Raw genomic sequence first — 20,234 nt, 5'->3', positions numbered from 1 at the left:
TAAAATCATAGTTCTCTTCATTAATTAGTAATCTTCTATTGGTTATAGATTTCTTACTTTTCATGCTTATTAGCCTACATTTTCAGTCTTGTTATGATCTGTGAAAATTTAAAAAGTTTCATAAAGGACCAGAGGAGACAAGGACCACAGAGCAAAGCATATTATGGCCGGGTGCATCTTGGCACTCAGCCAAGACCACGCCTCCTAGTTTGCACTCAGCCAAGACCACGCCCTTATATACCATTTCTATTACATCAGCCTGTTGCATATTCATAGACTCTTATGAATAGTAAACTTTTTCCCCAAACTAGTTTACATCTTCCAAGAATTGTTTAGCATGGCTCCTCCTTGCATCCGCCTTTTTAGAGCATGCAGATTCCTTGCTTGTGGTTTTAATCCATTCTAATAATTTTCTGGTTTGGGGCCTTGATCCACACTGCCTTTAGATGGAGAGTGCTGATAGTTGGCATACCTGTAGCAGGTGTCCTCATCCTGTGTTCACTGGATGTTATCTCATCCAAGCAGGCATTTTAACACAACCATAGCTATTTCACTACTATGTCTAAGCTTAATTAACAACAGAAATAAAAACAATATCTTTCTAACAAAGTTATTTATTATCACACATTCGAATCCATTTTAATATTTGTGAAAAGCCAATATTATAATATGTATCTATAACATTACTTACTATATTTTTCCCAGATAAGACAATTGCCGAATTGTCTCCATTAGTTTCTTTCACTCTGGGTTATGCAAAATGTTCTTGCAGACTATAAATTCTGCATTCTGTGGGTCCAGTTTCAGCACTATGTCTCTCCCATGCTTAGTCCAATGAAGTTTATCAAGGTTGGTTTAGCAAAACTTAAAAGTTTTAGTAATTTTCCCAACCTGTGTTCCCACAATAGCAGTTTATGACAAACCTTGCTAAGTGCTTGGCTACGGTGGAAAATTACACTGTTCATGATTGATTACAACAATTAATTAGAAATTTTAACTAGAGAAGTTACTAGGAAACTTGTATAATTTTCAACAACAGGATGGGAACATCAAAAGCCGAGAAGACACACTGGAGCTGTGGGGCGCCCACCCTCCTTCCATCAAGGGCTGTTTCACACAATGTCCTTCGCGGAAATGGACAAGGGGCACAGCCGTCGGAACAACGATCCTTCCATATTTTATTACACGGCGGCTTGAGACCCTCGCCTGTCGAGCCCACACCGCCTGCGCATTTTGGGGCAGGCAGCGCGGCCGCAGCTGCTCCCCCCGCCCCTTCCTACACTCGGCCGGGTTCCGAGCGTTCCCAGCTCCCGCAGCGCTGGTGCCCGGGCCAGCCGGGACGCTGTACACCGGTGGCCCCCGCCCCAGCCGCGCTCCCGCCGGCAGGTCCGACCGGGAGTCGAGTTCGGGGTGACCGAGCCAGAGCTCCAGCAGCTCGTCCGCCCTGTTGAGGCCAAGCTCCAACACCAGCGACCCGAGCACTTTGTCCGCCGGGTCCGAGTCGATGAGGCCGGGGCCTGGGGCCTGGAGGGGGCGGCTCCATCCCCAAGCCTCAGGGCGAGCAGCGAGCCGGGCTCCGTGGGGCTCCAGGGTCTCCCCGGGGCGCGGTTCTGGACGTGGAACTTCTGCAGGCACACGATGGCCCAGAAAGGGGTTGGGAGCCGCCTTGGGGGGCCACAGGGGCGGAGAGCAGCGGAGTCCCTACCGCCAGCATCTCGGCCCCGAAAGGGTGGCAGCGCAGGATCGCCGCCACGAGAGGTCCTTCGTGCCCCGGGGAGGGGATTGTCAACAGCTCATCTCCGGCGTCTACGAGGTCACGGCAGCGCTCAGAGGGGCGCGGGCTGCCCCGGGCGGGTCGGGTCCAGCGACGTACCCACATAGAGCGGGACTGGAACAGCGTTCCCGCCCCCCTTGCATGGGCGGCAGGCCAGGCATCCCACTCTGGATGGGGGATGTGGGGATTTCCACCCAAGAGGCATCTCACCTAAAAGCCACAACCCTTGACACTTGTGGGGTTTCCTATTGTTTATTTTCCCAACTGTGTTCCTGAAACAGCTCCCACAAGGGAAGTCTACCTGCTGTGGGGGCAGAGCACATGGGGCCCTGACATGGGTCAGAGGCAGCAGTTGGCCAGCTTCTCTGTTCCCTCATTCCTCACATTTTTAACTGGATGGGCAGTCCCAAAGCCTGACATCTCCCATAGGGCAATGGCAGCACCAGCCGTCCGGCCAGTGGTCACCACACAAGACTGGTTTCACCACAGCACATGACAGCAGGTGCCAGGGGTACATGGAAGCAGGCAAGGGGTCAGGAGTCAAGGGAGCCACATCCTGCTGATCTGTCTCCATACCAGATTTCCTGTTGTTTCAATCAGCAGTGAAAAACAGAGCAAAAAACAAAACCAAGGCCAGGCTGGGGCCCCCTTTGTCTTGCTGTTTCTTCCAGCATAATCTAATTAAAGCCACAGGAAATATGCTTTCCTACAGTGACTGGGCATCTTTATAAAAAACAGATCCAGATCTGGGCATCTTTATAAAAAAAGTCCATGGGCTAGGAGAATGAGGGGACAAGGGCAGCAGAGGCCAGTCTCCAAGGCTCCTGGCACTGGGAGAGATCTGCTCCAGATACCTGTATACCTGTTCCCTTGCTGAGACACCTCATGGCAGCTCTCATGGGGCACCAGAGCATCTGGAAGTTCATCCAAGATCTCCCAGAGGAGGAGCTGCCACAATGCCCTGCATCGCCCTTGACATTCTTGAGAGGCTCTCCAGGGTCTGGTCCCTCTGTGCAGGACTTCAGGAGCTCATAAACAGCTCTGCAGTAGGTAGAGGGGTGTGCTGTGGAAAAGATCACTGGCAAGACAGGGTGGGTGGAAGAAGAAAGGAAAGGGTTGGAAGAGTATTTCAAGTATTTTATTTTTTAAAAGTTCCCAGTTAAAAACACAGTGGCTGTGCCTTTCTGTGGGTAAGAGACACAACCAGGGTAGCCCTCAGGCTCTACTTCCCGAGTGGGCAGCTCTGAAGCTGTAGGCCCTGCCAGGTAGGTAACAAAACACTGGGTTCCAGCTGGGGAGGGCTCACAGCTCTGAGCAGCTCCTCTCTTAAAATACATTTAAAAGCAATGGTGAGAACGAACTGTGGTGTTAAAAAAGGAAGGGGAAAGAAGCAAGGGAGGCTCTCCCAGCACTGGAAGGCTGTGGCTGACGGGCCCACACTCCTGCCTGGAGAGAGCCACAGTGCTTGTGGCATGCAGCAGCTTTTCTTCTTTAAGGAGGAAAAAAAATTAACCAACCAACCAACAGTACTTTCTTCGAAAGTTTCCCTCCAGCCACAAATTTCACCAGTTGTTCACATAAATATGCTTTCTTCCCCACAGGAAATGCTCTTGCCCGAGCCTTCCTTTTCTGCTAAACAACATGCTTCAGATTCCCTGCAAATAAAAGGAAGCAAAAAAGGGTATTTCCATTGATATTTTAGCCTGATGGAGTGACCTGGCAAGGGGTGCCACTCCCATGCCTGATGGACTAGACCATGATATGGGAATTCCAGCTTCAGCACAGATCTCAGTTCCTGCTGACCCCTCGCTCCCTTTGCAGAGGCTGCTGCCCTCATTCGAGCCAGGCTGTGGAAATTACCACAAGGGGACCCTGCCAATGCTTTCACTATGCTGAATGCTGCTTCAGGATTCATAGACCAGCATTCGAGACGAGCATGCTCACTCCCTGCTGCTTCATCCTTCTTTCAGGCTGGATTCACAGACAGGAGTGCACCGCCCTCCCTTCCAGCTCTGGAGTGATCCTGTTTCTCCTACCCTCTTGGACATGTCCCCAAGGAAGGGATGCCCTTCCCTAGGATTGGCCTATGCTTGGGAATGGACACCCGAAGGCATCCACGGCCATTGGACTTCCTACCCTACTTTTAACACCAGCACACTGCAACACACACAGACAGAAAAGGGCTGCCAAGCCCCATCATGCTGCTCTGAGCCCCTCTTGCAAAGAGGGACAAGACAGAAGGGTAAGGGCATTGAATGAGTTTCAATGCTGGAGCTGGCAGAGCTCACCCAGCTGCCTGTCCTGGGCTTCAAGTCCTGCCTGCTGGAGACCTGCCCCAGTTCCAGAGAGCTATTTCCCACAGCCTCCTCCTGGACCAACTGGAAGGACGCAGACTGGAGGGGTGGTCTGCAAAGGGGATAAGGAGCAAGGCTCACTGGAAGCTCACAGTGGGTGGTGATCAATAGTTTTTACATGGTCTTGCAGCCTGTCACAAGTGGGGTCCCCCAGGGACTGATACATATTGCTCAACATCGTAAATTACCTTGGTTGAAAACAACCACAGCACCAAACTGGTGCTGAGGTGAACAGGTCAGAAGGAAGAGTTATCTTAGAGAACTGGACAGGCTGGAAGACTGGGCTTAAAAAAACAGTTTGAAGTTTAACAAAGACAAAAACAAGGACCTGCATATGAGATAGAATGTAGCCAGTTCAGGCTGGGATTTGTGTGACTGGGAATCAGCTTTGTGAAAATGGATGTGGGGGTCCTGATAGGCAGCAAGCTGAATGGGATCCAGCAGTGTACTGCTGCTGCAGCAGTGAAGCAAACTGTATCCTGTGCAGCATGTGTAGGAGCATTACTAAGAAAAATTGTATCATCTCATTCCAGGTCCGTTTGACAAATGATGAGTACTGTGTCCACTTATGATCCCACAAATCACGAAAGACATGGGCAGAGCAGAGAGGGTCCAAAGGAGGACCACTAAGGTGATCAAATGCTGGAGAACCTGCCCAATGAGGAAAGACTCTCCCTGCAGAAGGCTTAGGAGGGACCTCATTACAGTAATCTAGTACTTGAAGCCTGCTCTGTAGGCTTCAGAGGACAGAGGCTCTCTCTTCACAAGGAAGCACATGGAGAGAACGAGGGACAACAGGTGTGACTTGCACCAGGAGAGGTTTCACCTTAAGTACTTTTTTTTACAGTGAGAGCAATCAAGCACGAGGAAACTCCTCAGGGATGTGGTATAGGCCTCAATGTCAGAAGATTTCAGGATGCGACTTGATAGATAATCTTGTCCATGCTCCCTTTCCCACTAAAAGTTTGGACCAGATGATCTTTTGAAGTTCCTTAGAACCTAAGCTGTTCTATGATTCCAAAAAGGACAAGGGCCCATGCTTCCCTGCCAAGACAGAGCAAAGGCAATGGCAACTTTTGCTACAGGGACCCATAACTCTGTACCACCAACCCTGAAAATCCCAAGGGATGTGGGAGGCAAATGACACTGTGCACTAATGAGCAGCCAAGTGAATGTGGTTCATCTTTCCAGTCAGTGAGAAAGACTCCAACGAGTTCTTCTGAAGCCCTCTCTAAAAAAACCTGTAAGCCTGAAGCAGGAGTGTTGGCTTGGACAACGCACCTTTGATAGAGTTCAGAATTTCTTGAATTCTCTGTGGCTCATTGCGGTCTGGTCTGCAGCTTGGTGTGATCTCCAGCACGTAATCAGGACCATACTCTGTGAAGAACTGCACAGAGAAGGAGAGGAAAATCAACAGAGAGGTCTTTGAAGGCTGAGGCTAGAGAGAGGGCTCTCCACGGGTACTTGTTTGTAAAAAGGCAAAAAACCATTTCTCTACCTAAGGGCCACATGTAGCTTCACTACATCAAGGTGGTACTTCAGCAGTGTCTGTGTCCACATGGAGTTTTCAACCGCTTCCCATTTCAAGGGATGGGAAGCAAAGCCCAGTGAAGCAACCAAAAAGCAGTCAAATGTCTATCTCAATGCTTTATTTGGGAAAGCTGTTGACACTCATTTTACACATGGTTACCTGCAAATGGGATTTTTTTATTATTATATTTCAAGTGCTGTAATCACATATCCTACAGTTCACTTCCCATCTTGCTGAACACTGCATTGACATGACTGTGTAACACCTGGGAAAGGAAAAATCAGTGTGCTGCAAGTACACTGTGTCTCTCCTGGCTGAGTGCTCAGATAGTGTGAAGGAAATCTGCAGCACATGGGGTTGACGTGCTAACGTGGAATCACAAGTTACTGTGAGCCATAGTGTCATGATTCTGGCCAAGACAGGGTCAGTTTTTAGAGTAGCTGGGAGAAGGCATGGCCTGGACACAAAGGTTATTCTACACCACCTCTCATCATTGCTGTGGGCAGGGGAAAGGGACTCTCTTCCAGAGAGAAGGGATTCCTTCCAGCTGAAATAATGTGGTAGAGGAAGCTATGCAGTTTTGTCTATTGACAGGGGCAGGGGCATTTCTATGTGAATAGTTTTTTGTTTTCTTGTTCCCTCTGTCATTAGTATTGTTGCAGTTACTATTGTTTAGTAAATTGTTCATGCTCTTAGGAGGAGCACTAAATTGGAAAATATCATTCCTAAGACAACCTTAATTGGCGCCCAGTATGGGGCACAAAGGGTTGAGATAACAACAGATCTGCCCAGAGTGGGTTGGAAACAAATTTGATTCTAAGCATTTGTTCATATTAGGTACAGAACCACTGGTCACAATGCTGCTTGGTCTGTTCATGTGGGTGTGGTACCTATGAGCATAGATGTGTTCCTTGTGATGATATTTTTCAGAGCAGGGAGTGGGATCAGGATTGGTTTTTTTGCTGTACTCTGTGATATCAGTTTATGAAATGATAACAATGGCAATGAGGGTCATTTGGGATGGGTATTTGGTGTTCCTCTCCTACCCTTTCCTCACGTGCTACCTTTGTTAGTCCATTAATAATAGTACTCAGCCTGAGGGGGAAACAGGAGAGGATGATTTTCCCCAGCTTGTCACCCCCTCTTCCTCCTTCAGGCCTGTTACAACAGCTTTCAAGAATTTTTAATTCCCTTTGGATGTTACAGAAAGCATGTTCCTGTTGCTATGGTTGCTATGTCTCTTATGTGTGTCTCCTCAGTACAGCTGATAACATGCTTAGAGTCAGTGGAGTCCACACCATGTTTAGAGTCAGGAAAGAGATTTCTAGGAAGGTCATTCAGAGATCTGCCCCAAGAGTAGATAGTCACGAGAGGCATAGGAAGTGGGAGAAAATGGGCCAGCTTCTGGGGAAATTCTTGGCTCCAGTGGTTTGGAAGTTCATCCCTGTACAACTACAGGACCTTAACAGAGTGACAGAATATTTGCAAGGTGAGTTCTGTGTCAACTCCAGAGAGGAGCAACTTATTGGAATGTGCTGGGCCCTGGCTACTCTTTACCAGACACTGCTGGTCACCAGACAGAACCCTCAGGGGGAAGAGGAGGAAAGCAGAGCAACAGGCACTATGGTCACTCAAACTTCAGCTGAAAAAAAAAATTAAAGCCTTGAGAAGGCAAAAGGCACATCCTTTACATAAAGAGCTCTTTGAACAAACCAGAGAATCCTTTTGCTCATCCTCTCTGTTACTACCTGAGACTGGAGTTTATGGGTACATGAAACCCCTCACAGAAAGCTGCAGACAGCCTCTGTTTTTGGGCACAAGCACCCACCATACTGCTAGGTTAGGGCAGCATTGCTACATAAGTGTCTTCACAAAACAGGACTGTGTGGCAAGCATGCTGTGTGGGTTAGGCAGAACAACTGCCTCTTATGCAAGGAGAAGGGAGGGTTTTTCAAGCATTACCTCATGATCAGGGATCTCAGAGGACAGTGTTCTCCCAAGGATGACCCCAGTCAAGTACGTCCAGCAGCGAGCAGTGTTGGCAAGGTTGTAACCTCCTGTTTCCAGCAAGAATTGGGATTTGAGGAAGAAGAGTGGGGAAAGGGAAAAGAGAAAAAGAGATTTAGGTGGAAGGAACAAATCATGAAACCACTGTGTGCAGGCTACATGAGTTCCACTTATTTCATCCACTCAAGCCTTGCCCAAAATCTGCCTTCTGCACCTGCTGGCTACACAAGGCCAAGTCTGAATGACAGTGTATGCAAGAGCAGACCACTCAAACTGTACCCCAGTTACATCCAGTGTGGCAGAGGCAAGTCCTCAAGCCACCATCTCAGACCCAAGATAAGCTCCCAGCCCCATGTGCTGAACTCTCTCCTGGCAACAAGAAGAGCCATTCTCAAGTAGCAGGCTGCAGCAGAAATGGGGTCTTCCTGCTTTTTAATACCAGCCTTTGACCTATAAAGCAAAATACACATGCCCAGCCCTAAGCTGGTGAGCTCTTCAGCACCATCATGTTTGAGAGGACAAATGTGAAACTCATAGCTACAACTTGCAACTGCTTTACATGGAAATGAGATTTCACAGTGAGCAGGAAATGGTTACCTACATGGTAAAGGAACATGAGCCCACAAGAAGATACCTTAGCTGAAAGCAATCCTGCAAGAGACTCAGGTAGGTTTTTTTGCAGAATAGATTACTAGAAGAGTAAAGGGAGAAAAGCACTTTGATAAGATAGACCATATTTCTCCAATATTCCCTTCTGTTTGCAGTGGGTTTTTTTCCCCTGCTTTTTTTTCACTCCTCCCCCAGTTTCCACTTCAAATGCTTCCACATGCTGCAGTGGTAGAACACTCCTTTGCTATTTTCACAAGTGACACATGAGTGATCCTCATTTTTTAACAGAAGTTTTGGGTTTTGTTTGAAAGGTGACATCTCCAGCACACTCACAGACAAGCCACAGCAGGACTGAACACTCATAACCTTTCCAAAACAAAGGGCATCAGGCACATCAAATTTTAGCCTTAATATGCTATACATGATTTCCCCCATCTAAAAAAGGACAACACCTAGAGCTGATCAGCCTCCAGTCATGGAGCTCAGGGGCTTTCCCTGGCACACAGGGGCTTTTGTTGTTCTGAAATGCTCTGTTAACATAACACCTATCCTGTGCTCTCCCCATTGGACAAGCAGCTGGTTAGGCAACACAACAGAAATTAGTCCAGCTTAGCTTTCACTAGGTATCAGAGCCCTGCTATACTTTGCATGCAGCCAGGCCTCATCCCAAGGCCCTGCTTGAATCTTAATGAAACCATTCATCACCAAGTGCCCAAGGTAGCTTTGGGAAGACAGGGCTCACTTTTAAAGAGAAGCACCATCTGATCAGCAGAGATGGGAATCAGAGCTGTCACTGAGAAGTCAGGGTCAGTTTGTTGGCCTCTGCTCTTCTCCAGAGGAGCTATGCAGCTTTTAACTCAAGATCTGAGTCAGTATTGAGACTTGCACCTATCAGTATCAAGGATTTCAGGTGTGAGAAAAGACTACTATGCCACAGTGCATCCTCCTGAAACTGCCCAGCAGTCACCCTGCTAAACCCTCACCAGTCCTGAGCCAAAGGGCAGGCAGGCACTCAAGGCAGGGTCACAGGAGGACAAACATGTTTCTCTGAGAACAGCAGGATGCACTCACCTCCTCCGAGGACAAGAGTTGCTAGCTGCCACTGCAGGACATACTTGAGGCACTTCCCTACTCCCTCAGGTGTCATGTTGAAAGAGCACATGGGGTCTCCAGCAATGGTGTCCGCCCCCAGCTGCAGCACAACTGCATCGGGGTTGAAGGCAGCATACACCTCCTTCAGCACTCTAGAGAGAAGAGGAGCAGTCCAGTTACTGCCAGCACGGCTCAGAGGAATGCTGGTGGCATGGCCCTGGTCACTCAGCTCCACTAATGCCTCTCAGGGTTTCTGCATTCTCTGCTTCCACCCCACTCATACTAGTTACACTACCTCTGCTCCCAGGCTCTGCTCTGAGCCTTCTACCTCCACAGCAATTTTAGCTCTCAGAGCACTTATCAAAAGGCTGACAAATGCAAAAGCACCACCGATTAACATGGCAGAGGGGGATCTAGTCCTCACCAGTATGGTGGTAGCATCAAACTCCACATTTACAGTCTGCCTTTTGGCTGCAGGATGATCCAGGGGCTTTTCTGCCCTGTGAAAGTCATAGTGGAAATCAGGGTCTGGCAAAACAACAATCCTGAACTCTCAGAGACCTCTCACCAGGACAGGCCAGCAGAGAACAGGAGAAACAGAGGAAGACTGGCTAGGGTCTTACTCTCCTCCCTCCTGTATGGCTCTTGAGGCAACACTATGAGGAAAAGCTCTGTGCAGGATGTAGTCAGCCTGCAAAAACTAGCACTGGACAGAGCTTCATGCTTCAAGCCCATTGTGGTTTTGGGAAGTACAAGCAATTACCCTCAAACAACAGCTGGACGAGACAGCCACGGTCATGCCCATGGACTCCCTCCCAGACAGGACAGAACTCAAAGAGATCTCTAAGTGTCTTTGCAGAAGCTTTAGCGATACACAGCTTGAAATCTATGGTAGGTTATGATGTCCTTCAGCTGTGAATGCATGCAGCAGGCTCCTCCTGAGTGGGTTCCTGACCCTAAAGCTACCTTTTGAAAGCATGTCCTCCAGCACAGAGAGGGCTGCTCTGCCCCAGCAATGGCAAGCACCAATAAGCCAGCAGGAGACACGTCCCCCATATGACTGCCCTACTGGTCTACAAGTTTAGAGTGGTTTCAGCCCTCAAGTGTTAGAGGTGGATGTGCTAGCACGTCCTGCAGTCCTGCACTGAGACTCCTCTCCCCTGGAAAAGAACAAGCCCCGCAGCACAGTTTTGACATGGGCAACAGTTTGTGAGGTCCACCATCAGCTGAGGGACACAGGGGACTGCCAGGAGGCAGCTCTGTCACTGTCAGATATTCAGCCTTCAGCCTTTACTTCTCCCAGCGCAGACAGAAGGTGCTAGGAAAATGCTTTTAGCTAAGCTCCAAGCATATGTCCCACAGTCAAAATTCAGAGCACTTACTTGAACAAAAAACATCTAGCCCTAAGTCCACAGCTAAAAAATACTTTTTGTTTCTTAGTCTCTCCTTACATAGACACCTGTGGAGATGTATCAGGAGATAGGCTGACCCGCGGCAGAGACCCCTCCAGTCACCCCCAATGTGTCTGTATATTTAGTTTGTCTAAGGATTCATACAAGACCTCTGAGAACTTACAGTCTATGTTCATTGTAATCAAAGGCTGCAACAGGGGAAGGGACAAGCCTTAAGAAAAGACTGTAATTAAAAATACTAAGCTGTGTAGTATCTTATTCTCCAAAATCCCATCCAAGTCAGCTGTTTCAGAGCAAGAGGGCTTACGATTCACAGATCTGGTAATATTTTTCATCCTGAATGCCATCTTGAATGGGCACATTCACGCTGTAATAGCGACCTTTTCCCAGGCCAACATCTGTCACATCACCAGTGCCTGCACAACAGAAACACCCCAATTAGAAGGGAAAGCAGAGCAGCAGCAAGAGATGCATGGGGTGTCTCAAAGGCAGGATGAGAGCCAGGACATTCAACATGCATATGAAGAAGTCTACTTGCCACCACCAAGAAAGGTGGGGTGGAGTGACCTGTTCTATCCTTCATCCAATTCTACCATGCAGCATCAAAGGAACTTTGCCTAGAGCTCGGCTACAGCCACAAAGGGGGAAATGCCAAACATGTAGCTCCCCCTCTTTCCTTCTCCTGGGTCATGAGAAGAGACAGCAAGACATGCTTTTATGTCTTGCCTTTATGGAGGCCTCACCAGTGACGTGTGAACCAAATGAGCACAAATCTCACAAGTTCAACTTGCCTGGGAAAAATCCTGGTGAAAATTTGTGCAGAGAAACAGTCATGACCTTCGAGGTGAAACTAAAGGCATCCTCAACTCCTATTAGGAAATTAAAATAAAAATTTCATGCATCATTTATATAAATGACAGAGTCTGAACACACTGAGTTGCTTGATACACACAGGCAGCAAGCAGAGAAAAAGCACCATAAGCAAAGCAGAAATGCAGATGTGGCTCAATAAATACATTCTCAATCCATAGAGACTGGAGTTCAACTGCAGCAAAGATCACAACTGCCATGAATCTGGCAAGTCTCATGCTAATCAGTACTGAATGGATCTGAATATCTCACATCACTATCCATGGTAGCACTTGCCTGCGCTGCTAGGCCTGCGAAGATGGAAGAGAGATCCAAGTGAGCAGGGCTCACTTGGCCAGAGCTTGGCTCTGATCAGAACCAGTGCTACTGGGCTCTCTTGCTTTTTCTCAATGCTGCTGTGGTTCAACATGCCTTTTCCTTAAAGACACTATTAAGACAGTGGGCATGGAGAGGGAAAAAATAAATAATAGGAACAGAAACCAAATGCAGGAAGAAAATGGAACAAAATGAAACACATAATAAAATTTAGAAGAGCAGGAAATGTTAAATGGTGTAGAAACAATGTCCCTGAAGGAGGGAGCAGTTTCAGCAAGGCCAGCTGTGCCTCTAGATTTATAGTATCAAGCTTCTTTTAAAAGTGCCAATTACTACTGGCTGCTTCCCTCTTTCAATGGACCCTTAAACAATTAAACCCTGTCAGCAACTGCTCTGCCAGGATGGGAGACTGGGACACATTATCTGTTGCTTTAGGTATAAGACTTCTGCCCAGACCCACAAGAGAGGTCTGAGGAGCAGCATAGGGCAAGTCTGTAAAGCAGGACAAGGCATAAATGGCTTGAAGGAACTCCACTGCACCGAAGGGAGCCAAAACCACAGTTGTTGCAGCAAGTAAACCCCTGCTTTGCATACAGGCCTTGCCTTCTCCCATTCCCCCGAGTCTGTGGAGCTGTGCTGTTTGCAGTCTTTGCTGGGCCTTACCATCCCCATGATGCAAATCCAAATCAATATAAAGGATGCGGTCAAATTTCTGGCGCAGTCGCAGGATCCCCAAGACAGCGTCATTCAGATAACAGAAACCAGAAGCTTCATCCCTGTGAAAACAATGTCTGTGATATTGAATATTGCCAATGCAATCACCACTGATTTCAGCATTCTCACTTTGACTTTGCAAGTGTCCACCTCACAGGGGCACAGAGGAATACGAAAACTCAGCCCAGCACTGACCAAGAGACGAGTCAGGAACAGTTCAAAGCATGGCTGGGAAGCACAAAGAACAGGACTACTGTGCCAACTGCTTCTCAACTCTGGGCTTTCTGGCAGCTGGGTAAGCATCAATCAGCTCTGCTGCAGAGAGACATTGGTCTGAGAAGGGTACCTCTGACTATTGCACTGTTGAACAAATAAAATGTTAGCTTTCTGCACCTGAGACATTTTAAAGAAGTTCAGAGTCACCTGACTCAAACCCACTCTGAGGCAAAAGGACAGTCCCCATGGCCATTCTCCTGTGAGTTCTGGACTGGCATAGATAGGCAGCCACTCCATTCTCGCTGTCCGGGTCACAACTCCTGGGAAGGTCCTGGCACTGAAAGGCAGGCCCAAGCCAGTCACAGGAATCTCCTGCTGTTTTAAAGTCTCAGGCTATAAAGGTTAAGCCTCTTGCCAAAGTAAATCCCTCCCTTCTCTTCCCAGAAAACTGCAAATGGGATGTCTCACATGCAGTCCCTCACGATACAGCTCCTGGGTTCAGCCAGGAGAGAGTCCCAGCAGCTAAACAGAAGACAAGTGTACCACGGGAAGATTTATCGCTGACATTCATTGGGGACAGCTTACTTGCTGGCATCAAAGGAACAAGAAAGTTTCTTGACCCCTACTCCAGCCTCACTCCAAAGTCAAGTCCACATCACCACTTAGCACCAGTCCACATGCATTCTTAAAAATGAATCAGCCCTGGATAGCTATTTTAAAGTGCAGCTTTATACTTGGCAACAGGAGTACTCAAATCCCTTTTCCACAAATTATATCACGATACAAGATGCATCTCTGGGAAATTCCTCTTGATTTCCAGTCACAGCACTCAGCTCATTCTCTCTGCCATTTCCTGCTCAGCAACAGCTGGGAACAGTGAGGAGCAAGCCAGGAGTGGCAGAACCACACTCGCTTTCACCCTCTGCAAGTGCCACGGAGCACAGCTGTTTTCCAGTGACTCTGTTCATTTACAGTAATGCTGAAAATGGAGGTGTTAACAGGCATCCTGAAAATCTGACTCAACTGTTATTATGTACTTCTCCCCTCTCTCACAGCCCATAAGGAAGCATGTCTTGGGCACTCTCTCCATGCTGTAATACACATTTCTGAAACTCAAGGTCAAGCAGAGCAGACACCAGTTCAGTCAAAAGCAGAGCAGCGTTGGAGCTGCAGTTCAGGACCAGCACTTGGGATTTCCCTGTGGTGCCCTAAACCCACCTAGCAAAGCTCTGAGTATCACTGCCAGAAAGAAGGGTGATGCTGCCTTGAGAAATGGCACTTAGCATTTTACTCTCAACCCCAAAGGCATCATCTGAACTAAGAGCTTCCAAAGCCCCAGGTCATTCCTACCTTTAGGACCTTGCAAAGCAACTAAACCACCAGACAGCAGCATACATTCCTTTTTTTGACAAAAGGAATGTATTTTACTAGGACACAGGTCCTAGAATCAAGCACCTACAGTTTGGAATCAGTCTGGCTGGACCTTCACACTGGGCTGGCATCTACCCTGAAGCATCACACACCAACTTACTGGGGTGACTGGGAAGACTCCTTTGGGATTGGTGAGTATTAAAGGCCTATTTTTTAAACAGACTTTGCTTCCCAGAACAGTGCTAATAGCTCAGCAGCAGCAACACTGCTAAGACTTTTTTCATTACAGGCATTTTTTAAGCCATGCAATCCAGACAGAATATAACAGATTTCCCAAAAGCCATCAGTTCTGCACAGAGCAAGAGCTCTGCTCTGCTGAGTGCAAGTCTCTTCTCACAGCAAGCTGCAGCTAAAGCCATTTTCAGCCAAGTGCCCACCAGGAAACGGGCTGAGACGTTGTGTGAGTACACCTGCCCCAGACCTGCCTTGCAGCACGACAGTGACAGCACCAGCACTGGGCAGTGACTTGCCTCCTCTCAGGCCTCTGGCCCTGCCCTCTGTTTCCTTCCTCTCTACCTTCTGCCTTCCCTCATACCTTGCTTTCTCTTCCAACTAGATCACTGCACCCTGAGGGTTCTCAGGGAAGCTGGGAGCAGACACCAGATGAGAAAACACAAGGGAAGAGATTGTTTTCTTACTTCTTTGCATGATGCCACCCTCCAGGCCAGTTAATTGCTACTTTGCACTTGCCATCCAGCAGGCACTGGGCTGCAGTGATGGTGGCTCCTCCCACAGCCGCTGCATACTCAAAGATCCCTTCCGTGGCTGGACAGTCATAACCTGCAGGTAAGAGTCCATGTAAGAGTTTGCACCTCAGACACAACAGGCCTTTTCCTCCAGGGGAAGCACATTCCTTTTGTTTGAGTCTTCAAGACTGACCAGGGCTGGAGCAGCCTGCTCCTGAAGAACGGACCTCATGGAGGACCCATACTGGAGAAGTTCTTGAAAAACTGCTACCCGTAGGAAAGACTAGCACTGGAAAAGTTCATGGAAGAGAGTGTCCTGCGGGAGGGACCCCAAACACTCACGGAGCAAGAGTGAAGAGGAAGGAGCAGCACAGAGGTGTGAACTGACCACAGCCCCCATTCCTTGTCCTCTTACACTGCTTGAGGGGGAAAGTAGAAGAGCTGTGAGTGAAGCTGAGTCTGGGAAGAAAGGTGGATGAGAGGGGTGGTGATTTCAGTTTTATTTTAAATTCTCACTATCCTACTCTATTATTAATTGGCAATAAATTGAATTAATTTCCCCATGTAGAGTCTCTTTTGCTGGTGACAGTAACTGGAGACTCCCTGTTATTATCTCTACCCGATATTTTCCACTGGATTTTCTCCACCACCCTACTGAGGGGGAGAGAGACTGTATCTTGGTGAGCACCTAGCAAAAAAATCCCACCTACACCACAAAAATCAACCCACCACAAAAAGCAACAATCCAAATGTTTTCTTGCACTCAGTTCATTTTAAAATGTGTCCTGAATCAAGTTCTGAGTTGTGTGCCTGGATTGCTGAGCCTACTGGCTCCTCACACCAATCTCACAAAAAAACTACTTTCAAGTCTCTACCTGACCAAAAAAGCCCTGGCATGGCCACTGACATATCTCTTCCCTAAAAATGGACATCCACAAACTACCCAAGACTAGATAAACTGTAGGTCTATGTCTATAATACGATCTTCACTTAGTCCTACAGCAGCCTCCCTGCAGCTGTTGCCCACAAAGAATGATACCAAGGCTGCCTGTCTTCCTGTAAACAGAGCAGCTTCAGGAATGTAAAGTCTAAGGCACACTCATGAGAGCGGCACAGAATCTGCATCTCTGTCTCAGTTCTGGGTCACTCTTCCCATTCCTGATACCAAGACTGTGCCCATAGCCATCTCACCTGCTTTACCCGCTGCATTTCTCAAGCTATCTTAGGTCCAGGAGGGCAAGAGCCCTCTGATCCACATGTAAGTCACCAGATTGCTCTGCAGCTGATCTGGTCACTACAGCTCCAGGTCACTGTTCACACATGCCCGCCCCACAGCAGGCCTGCAGCAGCCAGTCCCAGCTCCAGCCTGAGGGCAGTGTCAGGGTCTTCCATCCCATTCCAGAGCCTCAGAACAGCAGCAAAGGACACCAGCCCCAGTCAGCAAGAGACAGGCCAAGCTAAACAGAGCAGCAAAGTGAGGCTAGCTCTACCCTCAGGCACCAAGAAAAGTGCCAATCTGTCAGGTGACTGCTGGGGCTCAGCAACACCCCGTTAAAGAATGTTTCTTTTCAAAACTAAGCGCAGCATCCCCCTGAACTCACCCCTCTGACTACAGCTCCAGCAAAAGCATCCTGGCCCTGGCACTCAATCTCCTGCTGAAGATGTGCATCCTTACCCAGTCCATACTCCACAGACTCCGGGTGGTCATCATCCCCCTCTTCACTGACCTTCTGCAGGTGCTGCAGGTAAGCATCTGTGTGGAAACTCGCCATTTCCTCCATGGAGGCCACTTTTGGCTTGACTATCCTACATAGAGAGGAAGAAGGGAGCACATCAGGGCAAGAGGATCCAGTTTTCAGCTGGAATGTCCAGCTTTAGCCTTTACATTAAGAGCCTTTTTTGGGTGTTACTGTTGTAAAAGCAAACAAAACTCCCTCCTCCTCTTGCACTGGACTGTCACTCAAGTCAGAAAGCCACCCAGCTGAGCTGGAGCAGGCCATGCACCTGGTTTGGCACTACCTGTGGTGCCCATCCCAGTGGAGAACATCTGCAGGTGCTGCCAGCATTAACCTTCCCAGTTTGCTTCAAGTTTTTTTCCCTGTTCTACATGTTGTCTCTGTTTGTGCATTCCCCAGTATATCCAACATTCAGGTTACACGCAGAGGAACTAATGGAGGGAAATGCCCAGGCTCAGCACAGTGCTGTGGCAGGACCTCAGCCTAGATCAGGAGCTGTGCAATGCCTCTCACATGGTGTGACCTGCACCAAAGTAGGGACTGTCACTGTTACAAGCAACTTGCACAGCACCTTCCTGAGTCTGGGTGCTTTGCAGTATGTCTAGACAAATCCTGCCACACACTGAACCCTCCCCAAAACTTGGACAGTGGGAGTATGCACAGGCAGTGCAGCACAGCTCTGTTGCTAAAGGAAGAACACAGGAAGCTCCCAGCTCCAGGCTGGCCCTGACGCATCCCACCCCATGCGAGGGCAGTCCTCCAGGTCTGCTCCATAACAATACTTGCAGTCATTTCCCAAGCACATTCTGCCAGAAAAAAAATATTTTAAAAAAAGAAGTCTCAAAAAAACCTTCTGGCTGTGCTGGAGTACATTTTTTCTAAGATTTTATCAGAAGCTCCACAAGAGGGACTGAGCTACGCCTTTCTTATTTTTCCCTTCACATGACCCAGCGTCAAGAGCTGAATGAGGCAGGAGGTACCTCACTTCTCTGCCCCAGATCTCATCCGGTCTTCTCTCCTGAACAGCATGCAGACCTCACAAAAAGTCTCCCAGACATAGTACAATTCACCAAAGCAGTGTAGTCCCTCTCTGCATCAGCACTGACTGATCAGTTGATCTGGAACAGCACCAAGGCTGTCACCCTACTCAAGAGTCTCAAGCATTGGGGGGGGGGGAGGGGTGATGTGATACACACTCTGTAGAGAAGGCACAAGGCTAGAAGTGCTCCACCAGACCAGGAGGGTAACCATGAATTACACCTGCCACAATTACTGTAATCGTGTCCATGTAGGAAAACAAATATTTTCCTTTAATCCTTTAAATGTGCAGCATGGAGGCTCCTACAATCACACCGCCAGCAGGGACAGAGTGAAACCTGAAGTTACTCAGCACCTTCCAAACCTTAGTGGAGACTAAAACATTCCTTCACAGAAAATGGGAGCACTTACTTCATCTGGTCAAGCAAGCAATACGCTTCGATCAGTGAATGCACCATGCTGGCCTAGAGAAAAGAATAAGACTGTGAGAGAAGGAGACACCAAGCCAGCAAGCAGGGGCCCAAGGACTCGCAGACGAAGCGTGGCTCAGAATCCTCCCAGCAGCGACTTTTCCTGCCCGGGTCCCTTCTCCGGCCCGGGCCATACCGTGTGAAAGGGCCTTCCGGTGTCCCGGGCAGAAGCACAGCCGCGCACGGCTTCCCGGGAAAGGGAATTGTCACTTCAGTGATCGAGGCGGCGGTGCCAAGGGCGATGTAAAGGCACAGACGAGCCATCCCCACTCTAACCCCTCACTCCTCTCGCCAGGTGTTTCCCCCGCTTTCTCCTTTCCTACCGCCGTGCCGGGCGCCAGCTGCGTCCGCGCCCGGGCCTCACCGCTGTGCTCCCCGCGCCCCCTCGCCCCCGCTGCGGCGCTGACCCGCTTGGGCACTTTGCAGAGGGAGTCGCAGAGGGTCACGTACTCCGGGCTGTATACGTAGACCGGCGGCGGCACCGCCGCCATCGGAGCCGGCACAGCCGAGACCAGCACCCACAACGCCGCCAGTCAGGGTACGCCAGGACGGGCACTTCCGGCCCCGCGGCGTGCCGGGAGCCGTAGTCCCACCCAGCCATTATCCTTCCCCCTGCCGCGTAGGAACAGGCAGCCAACTAGTGTTAGAAGCATTTTTACTGGGGCCTCCACGTAGCTCGGGTGGTGTTTATTCTCTAAGAAGGTAATTTTAAAAGGCCTGTGGCCTGCACGCAGCCCACCACGCGGTAGCCGTCCTCCTCAAGGAGCCGCAGCTCAGGGGTGCCCGGGCCCCCCCAACCCCCGGCAGATCCCACCGGGTCCCTCGGGTCAGAGAGAGGCGCCGGGCTCGGGCCCGTTAAGGCTCCCCGGACGTGAGCAGGAATCACAAAGGGAGGGATTAGCCATGACAGGAAAGACATGTGCTAATGTCTTTACAAACAATTCCAAGGGTGAGGGTACGGGTACATCTTAGAAATGGTTCTTAATGTGTGTTTCTACCCACTTCAAGCCACAGGTTTGTTACAAAATCCAGACAGTTTGATTCCTGAAACAGACAAACGGGTCCGCACAAGCCTGAGTTTCTGAACTTTGGGGCTCAAGGGGAGAATATGTGGTAGACCGTTTGGGAAGGCTGTACCTCCGCATTATCTCAGCAAATGGGCTAAGGAAGAGGGCAACAAGAGGCCGGGAGTTTAGGATAAAAGGAGGAGCACCTAGAGAGAGAATATCCCACGGCTGATGTTCCAGTGGACTCTCTCCCTTTATTTCAATAAAGTTGCAGGACTCCTCTGTCTCCTTTATGGACACTGGCTTTTCATACAACCACATGTACAGAAGAGCTGCTGCCCCAAGAGACCACCTGGCTTTGAGGCCAAACCAACCTGGACATGAAAAAAACACAGGCAGGCACTGAGGAAAACATCTGGCTTTGCAGCCAGCCTTATCCACAGTGGAGTGGCTGACTGCCTGGCAGCCACCCCTGTGCTCACACACAGCCAGCCCAGGGTGCACCACAGGCTACATGGGCTGAGAGTGGTGTTGGTACATGGCATGGGCACTGTCACCCTGCTAGCTCAGGAGACAAGTTCAGCTGCTGTCCATCACCCTCCCAGAAGGAGTTAAGGCTGTGACATCTACCTAGCAGAAACCACATCTTCTGTGCTTCCTAGAGTGGATGTGACTCCTCAGACAGAGCTCCCATGAAAACACACAGCCATCCAGGTCTCTGGGTGCAGGGACTGCCAGAGCCTTTCACTGGGAACCATGGCAGTGGTGAGAACAGCTGTGTTCGGTGCGGCCAAGATCTGCCCAGCCTCGGGGCTCAGCTATGAGAGGATGTAGAAAGATTAGGGGCATAAGGGAGTCTGAGAAAGACTTGTAGAACCAGGCTCTGCCCTGCCTGACAGGAACAGCCACCCCAGAATACACAGGTTCAAGGGGATCCTGTATCCTCCCTTGCCAGGTGAAGGCAGTAACTTA

The 20,234-nt window shown here is 49.2% G+C and overlaps 1 protein-coding gene across 4 annotated transcripts; it reads right to left on the bottom strand.

Annotated features, from left to right (window-relative positions):
• Window positions 1-749: 749 nt before the first annotated feature.
• On the bottom strand, window positions 750-18,846 carry HDAC8 (histone deacetylase 8). Of its 4 annotated transcripts, none has more exons than XM_018914145.3 (11): window positions 18,706-18,846; window positions 18,197-18,249; window positions 16,687-16,817; window positions 14,964-15,105; window positions 12,628-12,740; window positions 11,571-11,648; window positions 11,087-11,195; window positions 9,347-9,519; window positions 7,622-7,716; window positions 5,410-5,515; window positions 750-2,852 (listed from the first exon to the last, which is right to left on the bottom strand). In XM_018914145.3, exons 2-11 carry the CDS (start codon window positions 18,241-18,243, stop codon window positions 2,551-2,553), a joined length of 1,296 nt encoding a protein of 431 aa, XP_018769690.1. In that variant the 5' UTR covers window positions 18,244-18,249; window positions 18,706-18,846; the 3' UTR covers window positions 750-2,550. The 4 variants fall into 4 exon arrangements, with proteins under 4 accessions (XP_018769690.1, XP_018769688.1, XP_050830585.1 ...); XM_018914143.3 differs by having other exon boundaries at window positions 18,663-18,834; XM_050974628.1 differs by lacking the exon at window positions 18,706-18,846 and adding an exon at window positions 18,392-18,627.
• Window positions 18,847-20,234: the final 1,388 nt, after the last annotated feature.

Source organism: Serinus canaria, chromosome 4A, assembly GCF_022539315.1.
Source record: "Serinus canaria isolate serCan28SL12 chromosome 4A, serCan2020, whole genome shotgun sequence".
NCBI classification, from domain to species: domain Eukaryota; kingdom Metazoa; phylum Chordata; class Aves; order Passeriformes; family Fringillidae; genus Serinus; species Serinus canaria.
This window is presented reverse-complemented; position numbering and strand designations above follow the sequence as displayed.